At 45.2% G+C, this 12,565-nt stretch overlaps 1 protein-coding gene across 3 annotated transcripts in view; it reads left to right on the top strand.

Annotated features, from left to right (window-relative positions):
* The window catches only part of PDIA5 (protein disulfide isomerase family A member 5), a 139,680-nt gene that overhangs the window by 85,229 nt on the left and 41,886 nt on the right, over positions 1-12,565 (top strand). For all 3 annotated transcript variants that reach the window (XM_014599612.3, XM_019480576.2, XM_019480577.2), the window contains exons 12-14: positions 3,774-3,844; positions 5,135-5,298; positions 11,894-12,024. In XM_014599612.3, the coding sequence (XP_014455098.1) occupies positions 3,774-3,844; positions 5,135-5,298; positions 11,894-12,024 (366 nt within the window). The remainder of the gene's footprint in view (positions 1-3,773; positions 3,845-5,134; positions 5,299-11,893; positions 12,025-12,565) is intronic.

Here is a 12,565-nt window from a genome sequence, read left to right as displayed (position 1 = left end):
TTTTTTTTATAGTAGATAATTCTCTCAACTGTACATAGCTGGACATGCTGAGTTACTCCTGCCTGACTTGCAGGGCTTTAGTCTGCTGCGTCTAGTGACTGATGGCCAGATCCCCTTGCTTTTCCAGCTCTGAAATGAGTCAGAAAACTTTGAATGGTCCCAGTCATGGGCATGTAATTGAAATTTGTGACTCCTGATTAACAGCCGCTGCATCAAAGGGAGAATGTATTTATTCGCATGGTTACTTGGAGCGAACAAGAACATCAATTATAAATAAAATGGGAAATGGGTGCTCTCACTTCATTCATGCAGCTATTTTAAAACAATTAGCAAGGGCTTGTTTTACACCACGTTTCACACTTCAGGATTTTGATTTTTAAGAGTGTAAATCTCTCCCTCTTTTCTCTGTGATGTTAATATGTGCATTCTGCCTTTCCTTTTGTGCAGCTTGAAGGATTTAGACTCGTTCAATGAGGTAGGATGCCCATTTTATAGCTGGGCAAAGCCACCTACATAGAGGATCTCTGTGAGGTACCTAGGATTATTTTTCAGATCTGGTTTTCCCATTGCAGGGTAAGATTAATTCTCATTGTTATTTCAGTGGGAGGGTTTCCTCATCCTACAGCGAGAGAACAAAACTCCAGGAGTCCTTATTCCCAGGTATCTCCAAGATCCTGGTCCCATCTAGAGTGAAGGAGCTGACATCAGTCCATATGGCAGGCAGGCAGCGGGGCATCCTTAGGGTTTTTCTTGACCTTTCTCTTCCTCTCCTGGGACTGGAGAGGTCAATTCTCTTCCTTAGTATTTTTGCTCATAATGTATCCCTATGTCAATATACACTTAACACAGAAATGCATCTTCTAAGAATGAACATCAAAGGTGTTTGCTGCAAAACCTAAGGGCTTCCTTCTGTAATCCCAGCAGACCTTACACAGCACATTGTGGCGTCTGGGTTAAAGGCATCTTGTAGAATTGTTGTTATTTTCCCATTCATTTTACACCTAAAAAATGTCTAAAACTAGAGGAGCTTGGTATTGGAGGATATAAGCTGTGCTGAGCAGCATAACATGGCAGTCAAAGAAAAGACCGTGAGCTTGAAATTCATTTAAATGACTTTCTCATTGGCCGTACGAATGTCATGATGATTCTGACAAGAATAGGGAAAGGTAGGATAAGTGACCCCAGGAGATTTGACTTGCAGGGTTGACAGCATCTTAACTTAATCTCAACTGAAGGGAGGCAGCAGTACCAAGCAGTGAAAGGGAATGGAAAAGTCCCCATAAAGCTGGGCAGAGTAACTTTTCTGTTTTGAGGAAAGTTTTCATGGATGTTAGGGGCTGGAAGGGACTTTAAGTGATGGCTTTTAAGATTTTTGCCACCTGAGATTAATCCAAATGTAGCCTCCAGGCCGTGGTGGTGGAATACTGTACTGCTCTGTACGTGACCTGGGAGAGGTTGGGGTACTTCAGGCTGCTGAGTTCAGTTCCCAAGTGGTCTCAGCCGTGACGCGAAGCGCTCTTTATTCATTCTGTGGAATCTCCACCTGTAAATAAAGTTCTCCGCTCCAAAAAGGGGAAATAAATCAAGTCAAGCAGATGTCAGTGGGAACTGTCAGTCCCTTCCAGAAAGCCATGCGACTGCAAGATTTCTGTGGGTGGCAAATAAATCATTTTGCTGGCTTTTTGCATACTCTTGAAAACAGGACAAGCAGTGCTGAGACAGTAACTCTTTCTCAGGCTTTTCTAGCCTCTGAATAGGATTTCACCTCTTACCTGTCATGTCAGGCTCCATGTTCTGTGCTCTTACTTTCTCTGACTGCAAAATCTCTCCTTTATAGCTTTCCCTGCATTCTTAAAACCACCTGGTTCTTCCATATTTATGGCTTTAAAAATGCACTTGTATTTTTTCACACGGAGGATGTAAGTCACTGCAGCCAGTATTGTGTAATTGATACCATGGGGCATTTTTACAGCCTGGACTTCAGTTGTGGCTCTGTCTGCAGTGCAATGTAGACTCATTCAAGCTAGTTATCAAACTGTCTAATTCAGGAACCGGTAGCTGTCCAGCTGCTGCAACTCGGTTATTCTTCTCAGGCAGATTTTGCAGCTTGCTCTGAGCTCCTTACTGCAGCCTGTACATCGCAACTGACACCTAAGCTCGATTTGTTCAAAACCAGCTTGGTTATGTCAGTACCGCATTACAGCTGCAGCCAGGATTGCACCCAGAGTGTGTCAGCTGTAGCAGCTGGAGTTGTATGCCATAAATCCCTGCTTGTTGTGTACAAGTTGCACCATAATGCATCATACTAGACCCTCCTCTTGCTGGGCTGCAAGAGGAGCGGGTGGAAACGGGGCTCTTCACCTCTAGAGATGGGTCAAACCAGGGTTATCCAACTGTGGTTTTTAAAACCAAGCGCAAGCTTGGTCCATGGCTGCTCTGACTGTTCTTCCCTGCAGTGAGATTGAGCAATACTTTTTGTTCTGCTTATGCTCTGTGTCCTTTTTGACAGCACCCTAACCCCGCTCCTTACCAAACTTAGAAACGGCCATAGTGGAGCGGAAGTGGACATTGCCTTGGCTTTCATGCTTTTCAAAGCCCGTCAAAGCCTGGGCCTTTATGTATTCCCACAAGGAGGAGGAAAACAGGACTGACTTTGCCCAGCAGGAAAGTACCTGTCAGGACTTTTCCAGAAATCAATAGCCAAATGCAATGTGTCCTGTTAACAGCACAGTTCATTTAGCAGCATCTGACAGGGCCTTTAGTATAGATGGCCATTTATAGGAATTAGTTCCAACTCTTTCAAGCTCTTCATCCATAACTGATGGCTGGGCCTCTCCTGTTCTCCTTTTCGTTAGGCCAGAGGGAACCTCATCTGTGTCGGCATGTCTTGGGAGGAATGGAGAGAGTTGCATGAGGGTAACTAAATCATCCAGCCTGAAGCGAGTCCCATCTACAATTTGCACCGTAGCTGCTCAGACCTAGGTCTTATGTCCTGGCAGGGTACCTACCTACTCCAGTTTTGAAGATCTTAGTCTGCCTGGAAGCTTTGGAAGGGCTTGTAGAGGAAGAAAGCAGCTTTAAAAAGTTAGTTTTATCATCTGTGCATAAGGTGGCCATTTTACCTCATTACCATAATATAGTTTTGTGCCTAAATAATGCTTTTTAGACAAGTCTTGAAGATCTTTACACAGGTGGCATACTAACATCTCCATTTTACAGGCCTTGCCTGTGTACAAGCATATGTATTAGTATGCTTTACGTCAGTGCAAATCCCCATTATAAACAGGCTGCACCAGTGTAAAGTGGAGCTTATATCAGTACAGTCAAATTGAAGTTTAAATGACTAAATAATGCTGTTAGCGTAAGCCAACCTGGATGTATGTTTTCTTTGTGTAGCTAAGGATTTAGGATTTGAATTAAGTCAGGCTAAGTGACTTGACAAAGAGTGTACTGTAAAGCAGTGTCTTGAAAGATGCTACCTATATAGTCTTTGTAGGATTCTGGAAAAGAACAAGATATTACATATTCCATTCTTTCACCGCATATTAAATTGTCATTAGTTTTATGGAAATGATCCTAAAACTTACTAGCATTGGTACAAGTAAATGAAATAAAATATGTTCTGAAATATATTGGATGTTTATCCTTGGTCCTGGATCTCAGTAATGGCTGGATGGGTCTTTACATAATCGCGGTGTGACCCTGCTTAGGGAGCATAATGGAAAATACCGTTGTATAATGGATCATTTAATTTTTTTTCTTTTTTCTGTCAGGGTGTGGGCACTGTAAGAAAATGAAGCCAGAATACGAGAAGGCTGCAGAGTCCCTCCATGTAGCCAATGATGTAAGCTAATCTTTTGTCCTTCCCCTCACTTTTCAAATAATGATTAATAAATGACTGAAATAATAAGAATTACTTTCCTTTTCCCCCCTACAACAGTTTTAGCTGTTCTCATCCTCCCACTGGGCCCTCCGAGATGTGTTTGCAAAGCACAGTCTCATCGGCAATGCGTGAGCCCTGCCAAAGTCTTAGAAAGAACATTCTGTCTTAAATGAAAACAAAATCGCAGTGTTGATGTATTCCGCTGTAGGGCCTTACTTATACATAATGTGATCAAACCCAAATACAAAGTGGAAAAGTTTTTCTTTCCTATTAATTACAGGCCTCATGTGAAATGCAGATGTTAAACAAACATGGGCTTTTATTTATGAAGTAGATTTAAAAGTCTAACGGGCTTGTTCTTCCTTCTGTGTACGTTGGTTTTAGACTGATGTCGCACTGACTTCAACACAGTTGTTCCTCATGAATGTCAGCATGTTTAATTGGGAGAATAGTCATTGCTGCTTTTTACAACAATGCCGACTGAATCAGTATCTACCGTTGACTCCTCTACATGAATGACCCATTGACAGCTGGGTTACCTAGTGTGGGGGCTACCGTCAACTAAGTCCAAAATGGGTTCATATTCATGGCTTTGGTGCCATAATGAGATGCGTTTGCCTCTCTGCCACAGTGCCTCTACAGAGTGGTTAAATCTCTCACATTTCACACTTGGGGAAAAATCCTGACCATTGGTAGTTGTTGAGACCAGATGTGTCCAAGTGGTTGGAATCTGGATCTTATAGATGTGATGCTATGAAATGGGTGCCCTTCCTCTGTAGGGGCTCCATCAATGGCATTGCATGGACAGGTTGAGACAGGCCAGAGGACTGCCTGGTGTACAAGCCTCTAGTCCTCCTCTTAGGGCTAAGACACATGGTGGAGTGCCCTGGATGGTCTCTTCGAGCCCTTGGGTTGACCCAGTGCTGTTAGTCACATAGCTGCTTGTCCTAGAACAGTATTTCTTCCCATTTTGTCTCCTTCCCCAAAATATACGGCTTATGTCCAGCCAGGCTACCAGAGCTGTGTCTTGGGATTCATCCATTAATGAGCTGGAGGGTCTTCAGTATTTTAACTTGATGACTTGGTAAAATATTCATCCCTTTATGCCAATCATTAAGACCAACTGTGCTTTTCTGTATAGGCCTAGTTTGCACATAGAGGGCTAAGAGTCACTGTGTCTGAATGTGTACCGTCTCCTGGAAAAAGCTGTGTCCATCATCATGACTTACAGTTAGTCTCTTTGTATTTTAGAGTCCAGGTGTCCTTGCAGCAGTAGATGCTACCGCCAACAAGGCACTGGCTGAAAGATTTCACATCTCAGGGTTTCCTACATTGAAGTATTTCAAGGATGGAGAAGAGAAATATACTCTGCCACACCTCAGAACCAAGAAAAAGATAATTGACTGGCTACAAAAGTAAGTTTCTAAGAGTCTGAGATTTGCATCCAGATTTTTGGCTAATGGCCACTGGAGATTGCTTTTGTGAGGAAGCAAATCACCAGCCTAGCTTCATCTCCCACTTAAATCCCTTACTAACAGAAAGAAAATTGAATGCCAGTATCAAAGCCCACACAAACATGCATGCTAATTATGGGTTTTAATGCACAAAATCCTTTATTTGCTGTGGGTTTGTTTTAATGCTTGTCCTGGTAAGTCTTTCCTAAAATAAACGTTTTTAAGTATATCCTAAGCTTCTCTCCTGAGAGAATACCAGGAGCTTCAGAAATAAATAGGATAAAATTTGTTGCACCTTCTTGAAATGAGGCAATAGTTTCCTTTTAGTAGTGAAATTGTTGTACTTCGCACTTCTTTGTTCTGTTTCCCTTTCTTTCAATCACTGTAAATCATCTTTGCCCAATTCATTTCATCCTGACATCTTTTCATAAGGAATGCATTAAAATATGCAGATTTGAGTTTAATGTCTGTAGAAAAGAATTCTGTTCCAAGAGGGAACAATTGCTGTAGTAATTGTCCTTTTATTTTCTCTTTTGGAACAAACATATATAATTGTTGTTTTTTTCAGCACTGAATTTGTTTGCTCAAAACCTCTGGATTTACCACGTTTGTATTATTCAACAATTAAAAAAAAAATTGTACCTGCTTTTTTCAATTTTTGGAAGTTGTTGAGCTCTAACCATATATTGATATGGGGCATATAACCTCGCCTTTTTTTTTTTAACAGGATAGTTTGTTTGATAATTTGTATTTGTGTTGTCTTGTAAAAGTGCCCTGAGATGCATGTGCTCGGGGTGGGGGGGATACTTTAATTAGAGAGGCTCTTAGAGCCTCTCTAATTAAAGTGCCTACAGCATATTATATATCAGCATCCCCTTGCTTCAAAATGGTGGCGGGGGTGCTTGAATTCAAGTTGGTTGAATGAGCTCTATTTCACGTGCCCCCAGGGATGCTGATGCTCAAGACGCGGGAGGGTGCTGGTGTGCGGTAATTGCTGTGCTCTGGCAGACTCATTTAATTGAGTCTGCTCCAACACGCTGTAATTACAGTGCGTCAGAGCAGCCTCCGCGCTCGTGTACAGGCACGCTGAATGTTTCCAAGGGCTTTAAATCACGTACTTAGTTTGCCCTTACAATGCCTTTCCAAGATGGAGGTAAACACTGTACTTAGCTTACGCTTGGATAAATCGCCATCTCTCCACCCCTCACTTACTCAGGGTCACACCGTAAGTGAGTGACGCTATGAAAAATATGGGATCCCAGCTCTAGCCATTAGACCTTCTCCCAACCAGAGCCAGAAATAGAACCCAGATCCTTAGCTGATTTAAGCAGTCAAAGCTCCTCTGAAATCTATATAAAGATGCCTACACCGCAGTCTAGACGTATGCTTTTAGCCTGCATAGATGTACCAGAGCAAACTCTAATCTAGGTAGCTTGGATATGTGCAGCATTCTGGTCGCAACACACTGGTTTCAGCTCAGGCTGCACAAACCCATCCAGTATCCTTGGTAACTGCTCAGTATCTGCAGCCCATGCCATTGCAGCCACATTGTTATTGATACCTGGGCTAGCTGGTCTAAAGCAGCTTTGACATGTTTGCAGGTGATGTAGAAGCATTTCTGGATTGTAGCATAGACAATACCCTTTGTCAGCTTGCGTCAACAGTATCTGACATCCTGATTCCTCTTGCTAGCAACTGGTCAATCAGTATGGAAAGAAATATGGAGTCATCTGGCAGATGACCTTGGATGCAATTAAAAATCGGAATTTTCTCTTTGTTTTCCTATACCTAGTACTCCTTAAAATGGTGTCATTCAAAATGACAGGACGTGTGGAAACTGTAATATATGACTAAGACTACACATGAAGGTCTTTATGCTGTGGCTCCACTCTGATGATTTATATAAGTAATCACTTATTTAAGATACAGCAGGAATGAATTTAATGAGTCGGAGATGAGACCGTGAGCTGAAGAATAACAGATTTCTAGAGTAGTTCTACCTGTACAGGGTTGCTGCAGTCTATTCAAGAAATAAAGTCACATTTGATATCAGTCTCTTTACTAAAATAAAATAAGTTTGATTACTGTCCACGCTGTTAAATAGAGCAGTGTGATATATTGTGCCCTGGTTTGAGTGGCAGACTTTGTATTTTATGATCTGCTCTTGAAATACTTGACAAAAGTTTTTCTTCTGGCAATACCTGCTACAAAGGCTTTTATGGGTGGGTTATTCTCTGTCAACCCCTTCTGATCCTGCCAGCTCTGTAGGCATAACTTTAGACACCACAGCACAAGACATAAAGTCCATTCTGTTGGCTCTTTGCTAAAATAACTTTTCCATGTTGTACCAGTCCTACTCATACCATTGGGCAGAATTGCTTATGTTTTTTATTTTACTGACCCATAGAAATTAACTGTCTGGTGCTGGAAATGCAAGCCAAAGTTTTGCCCTTAGGGAAACTTTTCTGCTGTTTTCTCAAATCAGTAATGACCAAGTTACTCTTCGTACACTTCTATGAAATCTGAATATTTTTAGATTTCATAGACATTAGGGCTGGAAGGGACCTTAAAGATCATCAAGTCCAGCTCCCTGCCCTAAGGGCAGGAAGTCAGCTAGGGTCAAAGGATCCCAGCAAGATGCACATCCAAACTTTTCTTGAATGAGTCTGGAGTAGGTGCCTGCAGCACTTCTGGGAGGAGTCTATTCCAGGTCTTGGGGGCTCGGACAGTAAAGAAGTTTTTCCTTGTGTCCAGCCTAAAATGGTCTTGGAGGAGTTTATGACTGTTGGCCCTTGTTTTCCCTTGGGGCACTCTGGTAAACAGACGTCCTCCCAGATCCCGATGCACACCCCTGATGTACTTATAAGCAGCCACCAGGTTCCCCCTGAGCCTGCGCTTTTCCAGGCTGAAGAGTCCCATGGTGCTCAGCCTCTCTTCATAAGGCCTGTTCTCGTGCCCTCTGATCATGTGCATGGCTCTCCTCTGGGCTCTTGCAAGCTTCTCAACATCCTTCTTAAATTGTGGAGCCCAGAACTGGATGCAGTACTCCAGCTGTGGCCTCACCAAAGCCAAGTACAGCAGGAGGATGACATCCTTAGATTTACTTGAGAAGCATCTATGGATGCAAGCCAGAGGGTTTTTTTGCTTTACCATCTGCAACATCGCATTGATGGCTCATGTTCATCTTGTGGTCAGTTGTGACCCCCAAGTCTCTTTCAGCAGTGGTGCTAGCAAGTGTAGCACTGCCGAGCCTATAAGCATGCTGCGGGTTCTCCCCCCCCCCCCCCCCCCCGAGGTGGAGTACCTTACATTTATCAGTATTGAAGGTCATCAGGTTTGTATCTGCCCACTTACTAAGTTTATCCAAGTCAGCCTGGATCACTAGCCTGTCCTCAGGTGTGGATGCTATGGCCCAAAATTCAGTGTCATTGGCAAACTTGACCAGTGCACTTCTGACACCAATGTCCACATCATTGATAAAGATGTTGAAGAGAACCAGTCCAAGGACAGAGCCTTGGGGAACACCACTGGTCACGGAGCGCCATAATGATTCACATCCATCAACTACTACTCTCTGGGTCCGACCTCAGAGCCAATTTCCCAGCCATCGGACTGTGGTGTAGCGAGGCCACAGTTGGCCAATTTTTCCATGATGAGGTCGTGGGACACCAGATCAAAGGCTTTTTTAAAGTCCAGATATATGATGTCAATCTCTTCTCCCTTGACCGGGTGACACATCACCTGGACATAGAAGGAGATGAGATTGGTCAGGCAAAACCTACCTGTGCTGGCTATCCCTCAGGATGCTGCCATCAGCCAGCTTACGAAGAAGGGTCATCTTGATAATTTTCTCCAGAATCTTACCGGGGATTGAGGGTAAGCTAAATTGGCCTGTAATTCCTGGGATCTACTTTCCGCCCTTTCTTGAAGATGAGTACCACATTGGCCTTCTAGTCTTCAGGTACTTCACCTGAGTGCCACGAGTTTTCGAATATTTTTGCCAATGGTTGGGCTATGACACCTGCCAGCTCTGAGTAGTCTAGGGTGTAATCTGTCAGGACCAGCTGACTTGCAGGTGCCCAGCCTCTCGGTGTTCCTTTACTAGATCTACACCGATGCTGGCTATAAATACGCCCTCACCCTGGCCATCCCGCATCATGCTAGGCAGGGCAGTCCCATTGGTTTGATGAAAGACCAACGTGAAGTACCCATTAAGCAGGTTGGCTTCTTCCTGGGTGTCAGTTATCAGCTGTCCCATTTGGTTTAGCAGGGGTCCAGTGTTATCCGATTCCTTACATATCTGAAAAAGGACTTCTTATTATCCTTGATACGTGAAGCCACATGGAACTTGGTTGCAGCCTTGCCTTTCCTGATCCGCTCCCTGCAGGTACGGACAAGTGCTGATTACTCCTCCTTGGTGGTAATTCCAGCCTTTATAAGTCTCTCTTTTGAGGCATAGGAAGTCCTCAGTTTCCCTGCTGAGCCAAGAGGGTTGCTGTGCCCTTTTGCTACCCTTCCTCTGAGATGGGATGGCCATCCCTTGTGCTGTCAGGATCGTTCCCTTGAGGAGCAACCACTCCTCTTGTCAAGACATGGTCCCTTAGAGCCTCGACAGTGAGCCTCCTGAGCTTGTCAGTCAGCTTTCCTGAAGTCAAGGACTTGAGCATTGCTGACTGACTTGCCACCTCTGCGATGGATAGTAAAGGTGATCAGCTCGTGGTTACTATCACCCAGCTTTCCATCAATTCTTAGGTCACTGACTAGATCATCCCCTTTGGCCAATACCAGGTCCAGCAATGCTTTACATCTTGTCGGCCCATAGACTTCTTGAGTCAGGTAGAGCTCATCCACGCATGTGAGGAAGCTTTGCAACCGATTGGATTTGGTCGAGTGCTCTTCCCATGAGATGGCCGGGTAGTTGAAGTCTCCCATGACAACCATGGACCAGGAGCGTGCAGCCTCAGCCAGTTCTGTGGTGAATTCCTGGTCCGGCTCTTGTTTCTGGTTAGGAGGTCTGTAGTAGACTCCTACCATGGTGTCCCCTGTGCCATGTTCCCCACGTATTTTAACCCAGAGGCACTCCAGTCATCTTCCCTGGGTGCCAGCATCAATTTGCAGGGACGTGTAGCTGTCCTTGACCGAGAGTTATACCCCCACCGTTTTGTCTACATGATCTCGCCTGTATAGGGTATAGCCCAGTCATAGGTGTAGTCCCACCAGGTCTCCGTTATCCCTATGAGATCATAGTCATTCTTGTTTAGCAGGAGGACCTGTTCCTCCTGTTTATTTTCCAAGCTCCTGGCATTGGTGTACACCAGAGGTGGGCAAAATGCAGTTTGCGAGCCAGATGTGGCCCACCAGGCCATTCTGTTCGACTCGCAGGGCCCCCTAAAAGATGTACAGCCCCTGGCTGCCTGTCGCACGGCCCTCGATGGCTTGCCAAAACTCTGAGTGGCCCTCTGCCCAAAATAATTGCCCGCCTCTGGTTGTACAGGCACGTAAGTGTCCCACTGGGGGCCTTGCCTTTCCCTAGCCCTGGAGCGATCTGTAGGTAGGGGTTGGTTCCCTTGAGTACCTTGGCCTGCTGGATTTGCAAAGGTTGCTCAGTGGGCTTGTAGTGGCGGTAGTCCTTTATCCCTTGGTGGGCTTAGTTTAAAGCCCCATTGAGCAGGTCAGCCAGTCTGGCTGAGAAAAGCCTCCTCTGCAGTGCAGTGTGGTGGAGGCCATCTCTCCCCAGCAGACCACTGCCACTCTCACCAAAAAGCGGACTCTGATCGTGGAAGCTGAAGCCTTCACCATGACATCAGTGTTGCAGTCCTTGGTTGACTACCTCAATCCTCCTCTCCCTCCTCAGCCCATAGCCCAAAACCAGGAAGATCGAGGAAAACGCCACCTGTGCCCCCAACCCCTTAAGCCCCACTCCCAAAGCCCTGTAGCATCTCATGACCTGGCTGGGATTGCTCCGAGCCGTGTTATTCGTACCCACGTGGATAAGGAGCATAGGGAAGTGGTCAGTGGACTGGATGAGTTTAGGGATCCTCTCGGCCACGTCCTAGATATGGGCTCCTGGGAAGCAGCAGACCCCCGGGCTAAGGGGTTGGGGTGGCAGATCACGCCCTCAGTCCCCCTCAGGAGGGAGTCTCCCGCGATGACCGCTCTACAAGTGTCCTTAGGGAGAGCAGGGATGGTAGCTGTGGGTGAGCATCTGTTGCCTGCAGGAGCTGGCAGCTCTGCAGGCTCTACTGGGGCTGCAAGAGGTTCATACCTGTTGCAAAACCCCAGAGGGGAGGGGACCTTGGCACAGCATGCCTTGGGGCTGTTGACCACCTTGGTCCAACCCCCTGGCTAGACAGAATGGGGGATCCCAGAATCCTCCCTTGTCTTGAGCTATAAGAGCTGGACCAGCTGAGCTACACAGGTCCCTTCCCTCCATGGGCCCTGCTTACCTCCGGCTGTGCTGGGAGTCGGCAGGGTGCTCCGTGGCTGCTGGGGGGCTTCGGGGTGCGGGGGCACGATGGGCTTGCAGTGGATGTTTCATTGCCTTCTTTTTCTTCAGTCCTCAAGCACCACCTCCACCCGAACCAGCTTGGGAAGAAAAGCAAACAAGTGTTATCCACCTTGTGGGAGAAGACTTCAGGGAATCTTTGAAGAAGAAGAAGCATGCCCTTGTCATGTTCTATGCCCCATGTGAGTAAATGTTTCTCTTGCCATACAGTTTTTGTGTGCCTGCATTGTATTTCTATGCACTTTTCTGAATAGATGTGCTTTTAGATCTGCTCTTTAAAACAAACATCCAGATCTGAACACCCTGGCCTTGTCAAAGTTAAAACCTGGTTAGCTGTTTTGGGACCATCTCTAGCCTATTTTGTGCATCTGTATGGAGGGGAAAAAAAAGTCAACAGGTTTTAATCTAAAAGGTTACTGAGCTACCACAGACCCCAAAGGAGGCGGATGTATAAACTAAGTGAATTTTATTTTCCTTGGTTTCATCTTCTGGCCTGCATTAAAAAAATGTTATCCATTACAGTATAGCAGTAGACACAGAGGACCGGGTTTGCTAATGCATAACTCCAGCATATTTGCCATTTATATTCCAGTGTTATCACTAGAGTACTACAAGAGAAATTAGTCCCTTACAGTCCAAGCACAAATTCTGATGGGACCTTTCCAGTAATAAATTTGTATTTGAATCCACGTGTGCATGAGTATAGCAACTGCGTCACCAAAT

This window comes from Alligator mississippiensis, chromosome 4 (genome assembly GCF_030867095.1).
Source record: "Alligator mississippiensis isolate rAllMis1 chromosome 4, rAllMis1, whole genome shotgun sequence".
Taxonomy (NCBI): domain Eukaryota; kingdom Metazoa; phylum Chordata; order Crocodylia; family Alligatoridae; genus Alligator; species Alligator mississippiensis.
This window is presented reverse-complemented; position numbering and strand designations above follow the sequence as displayed.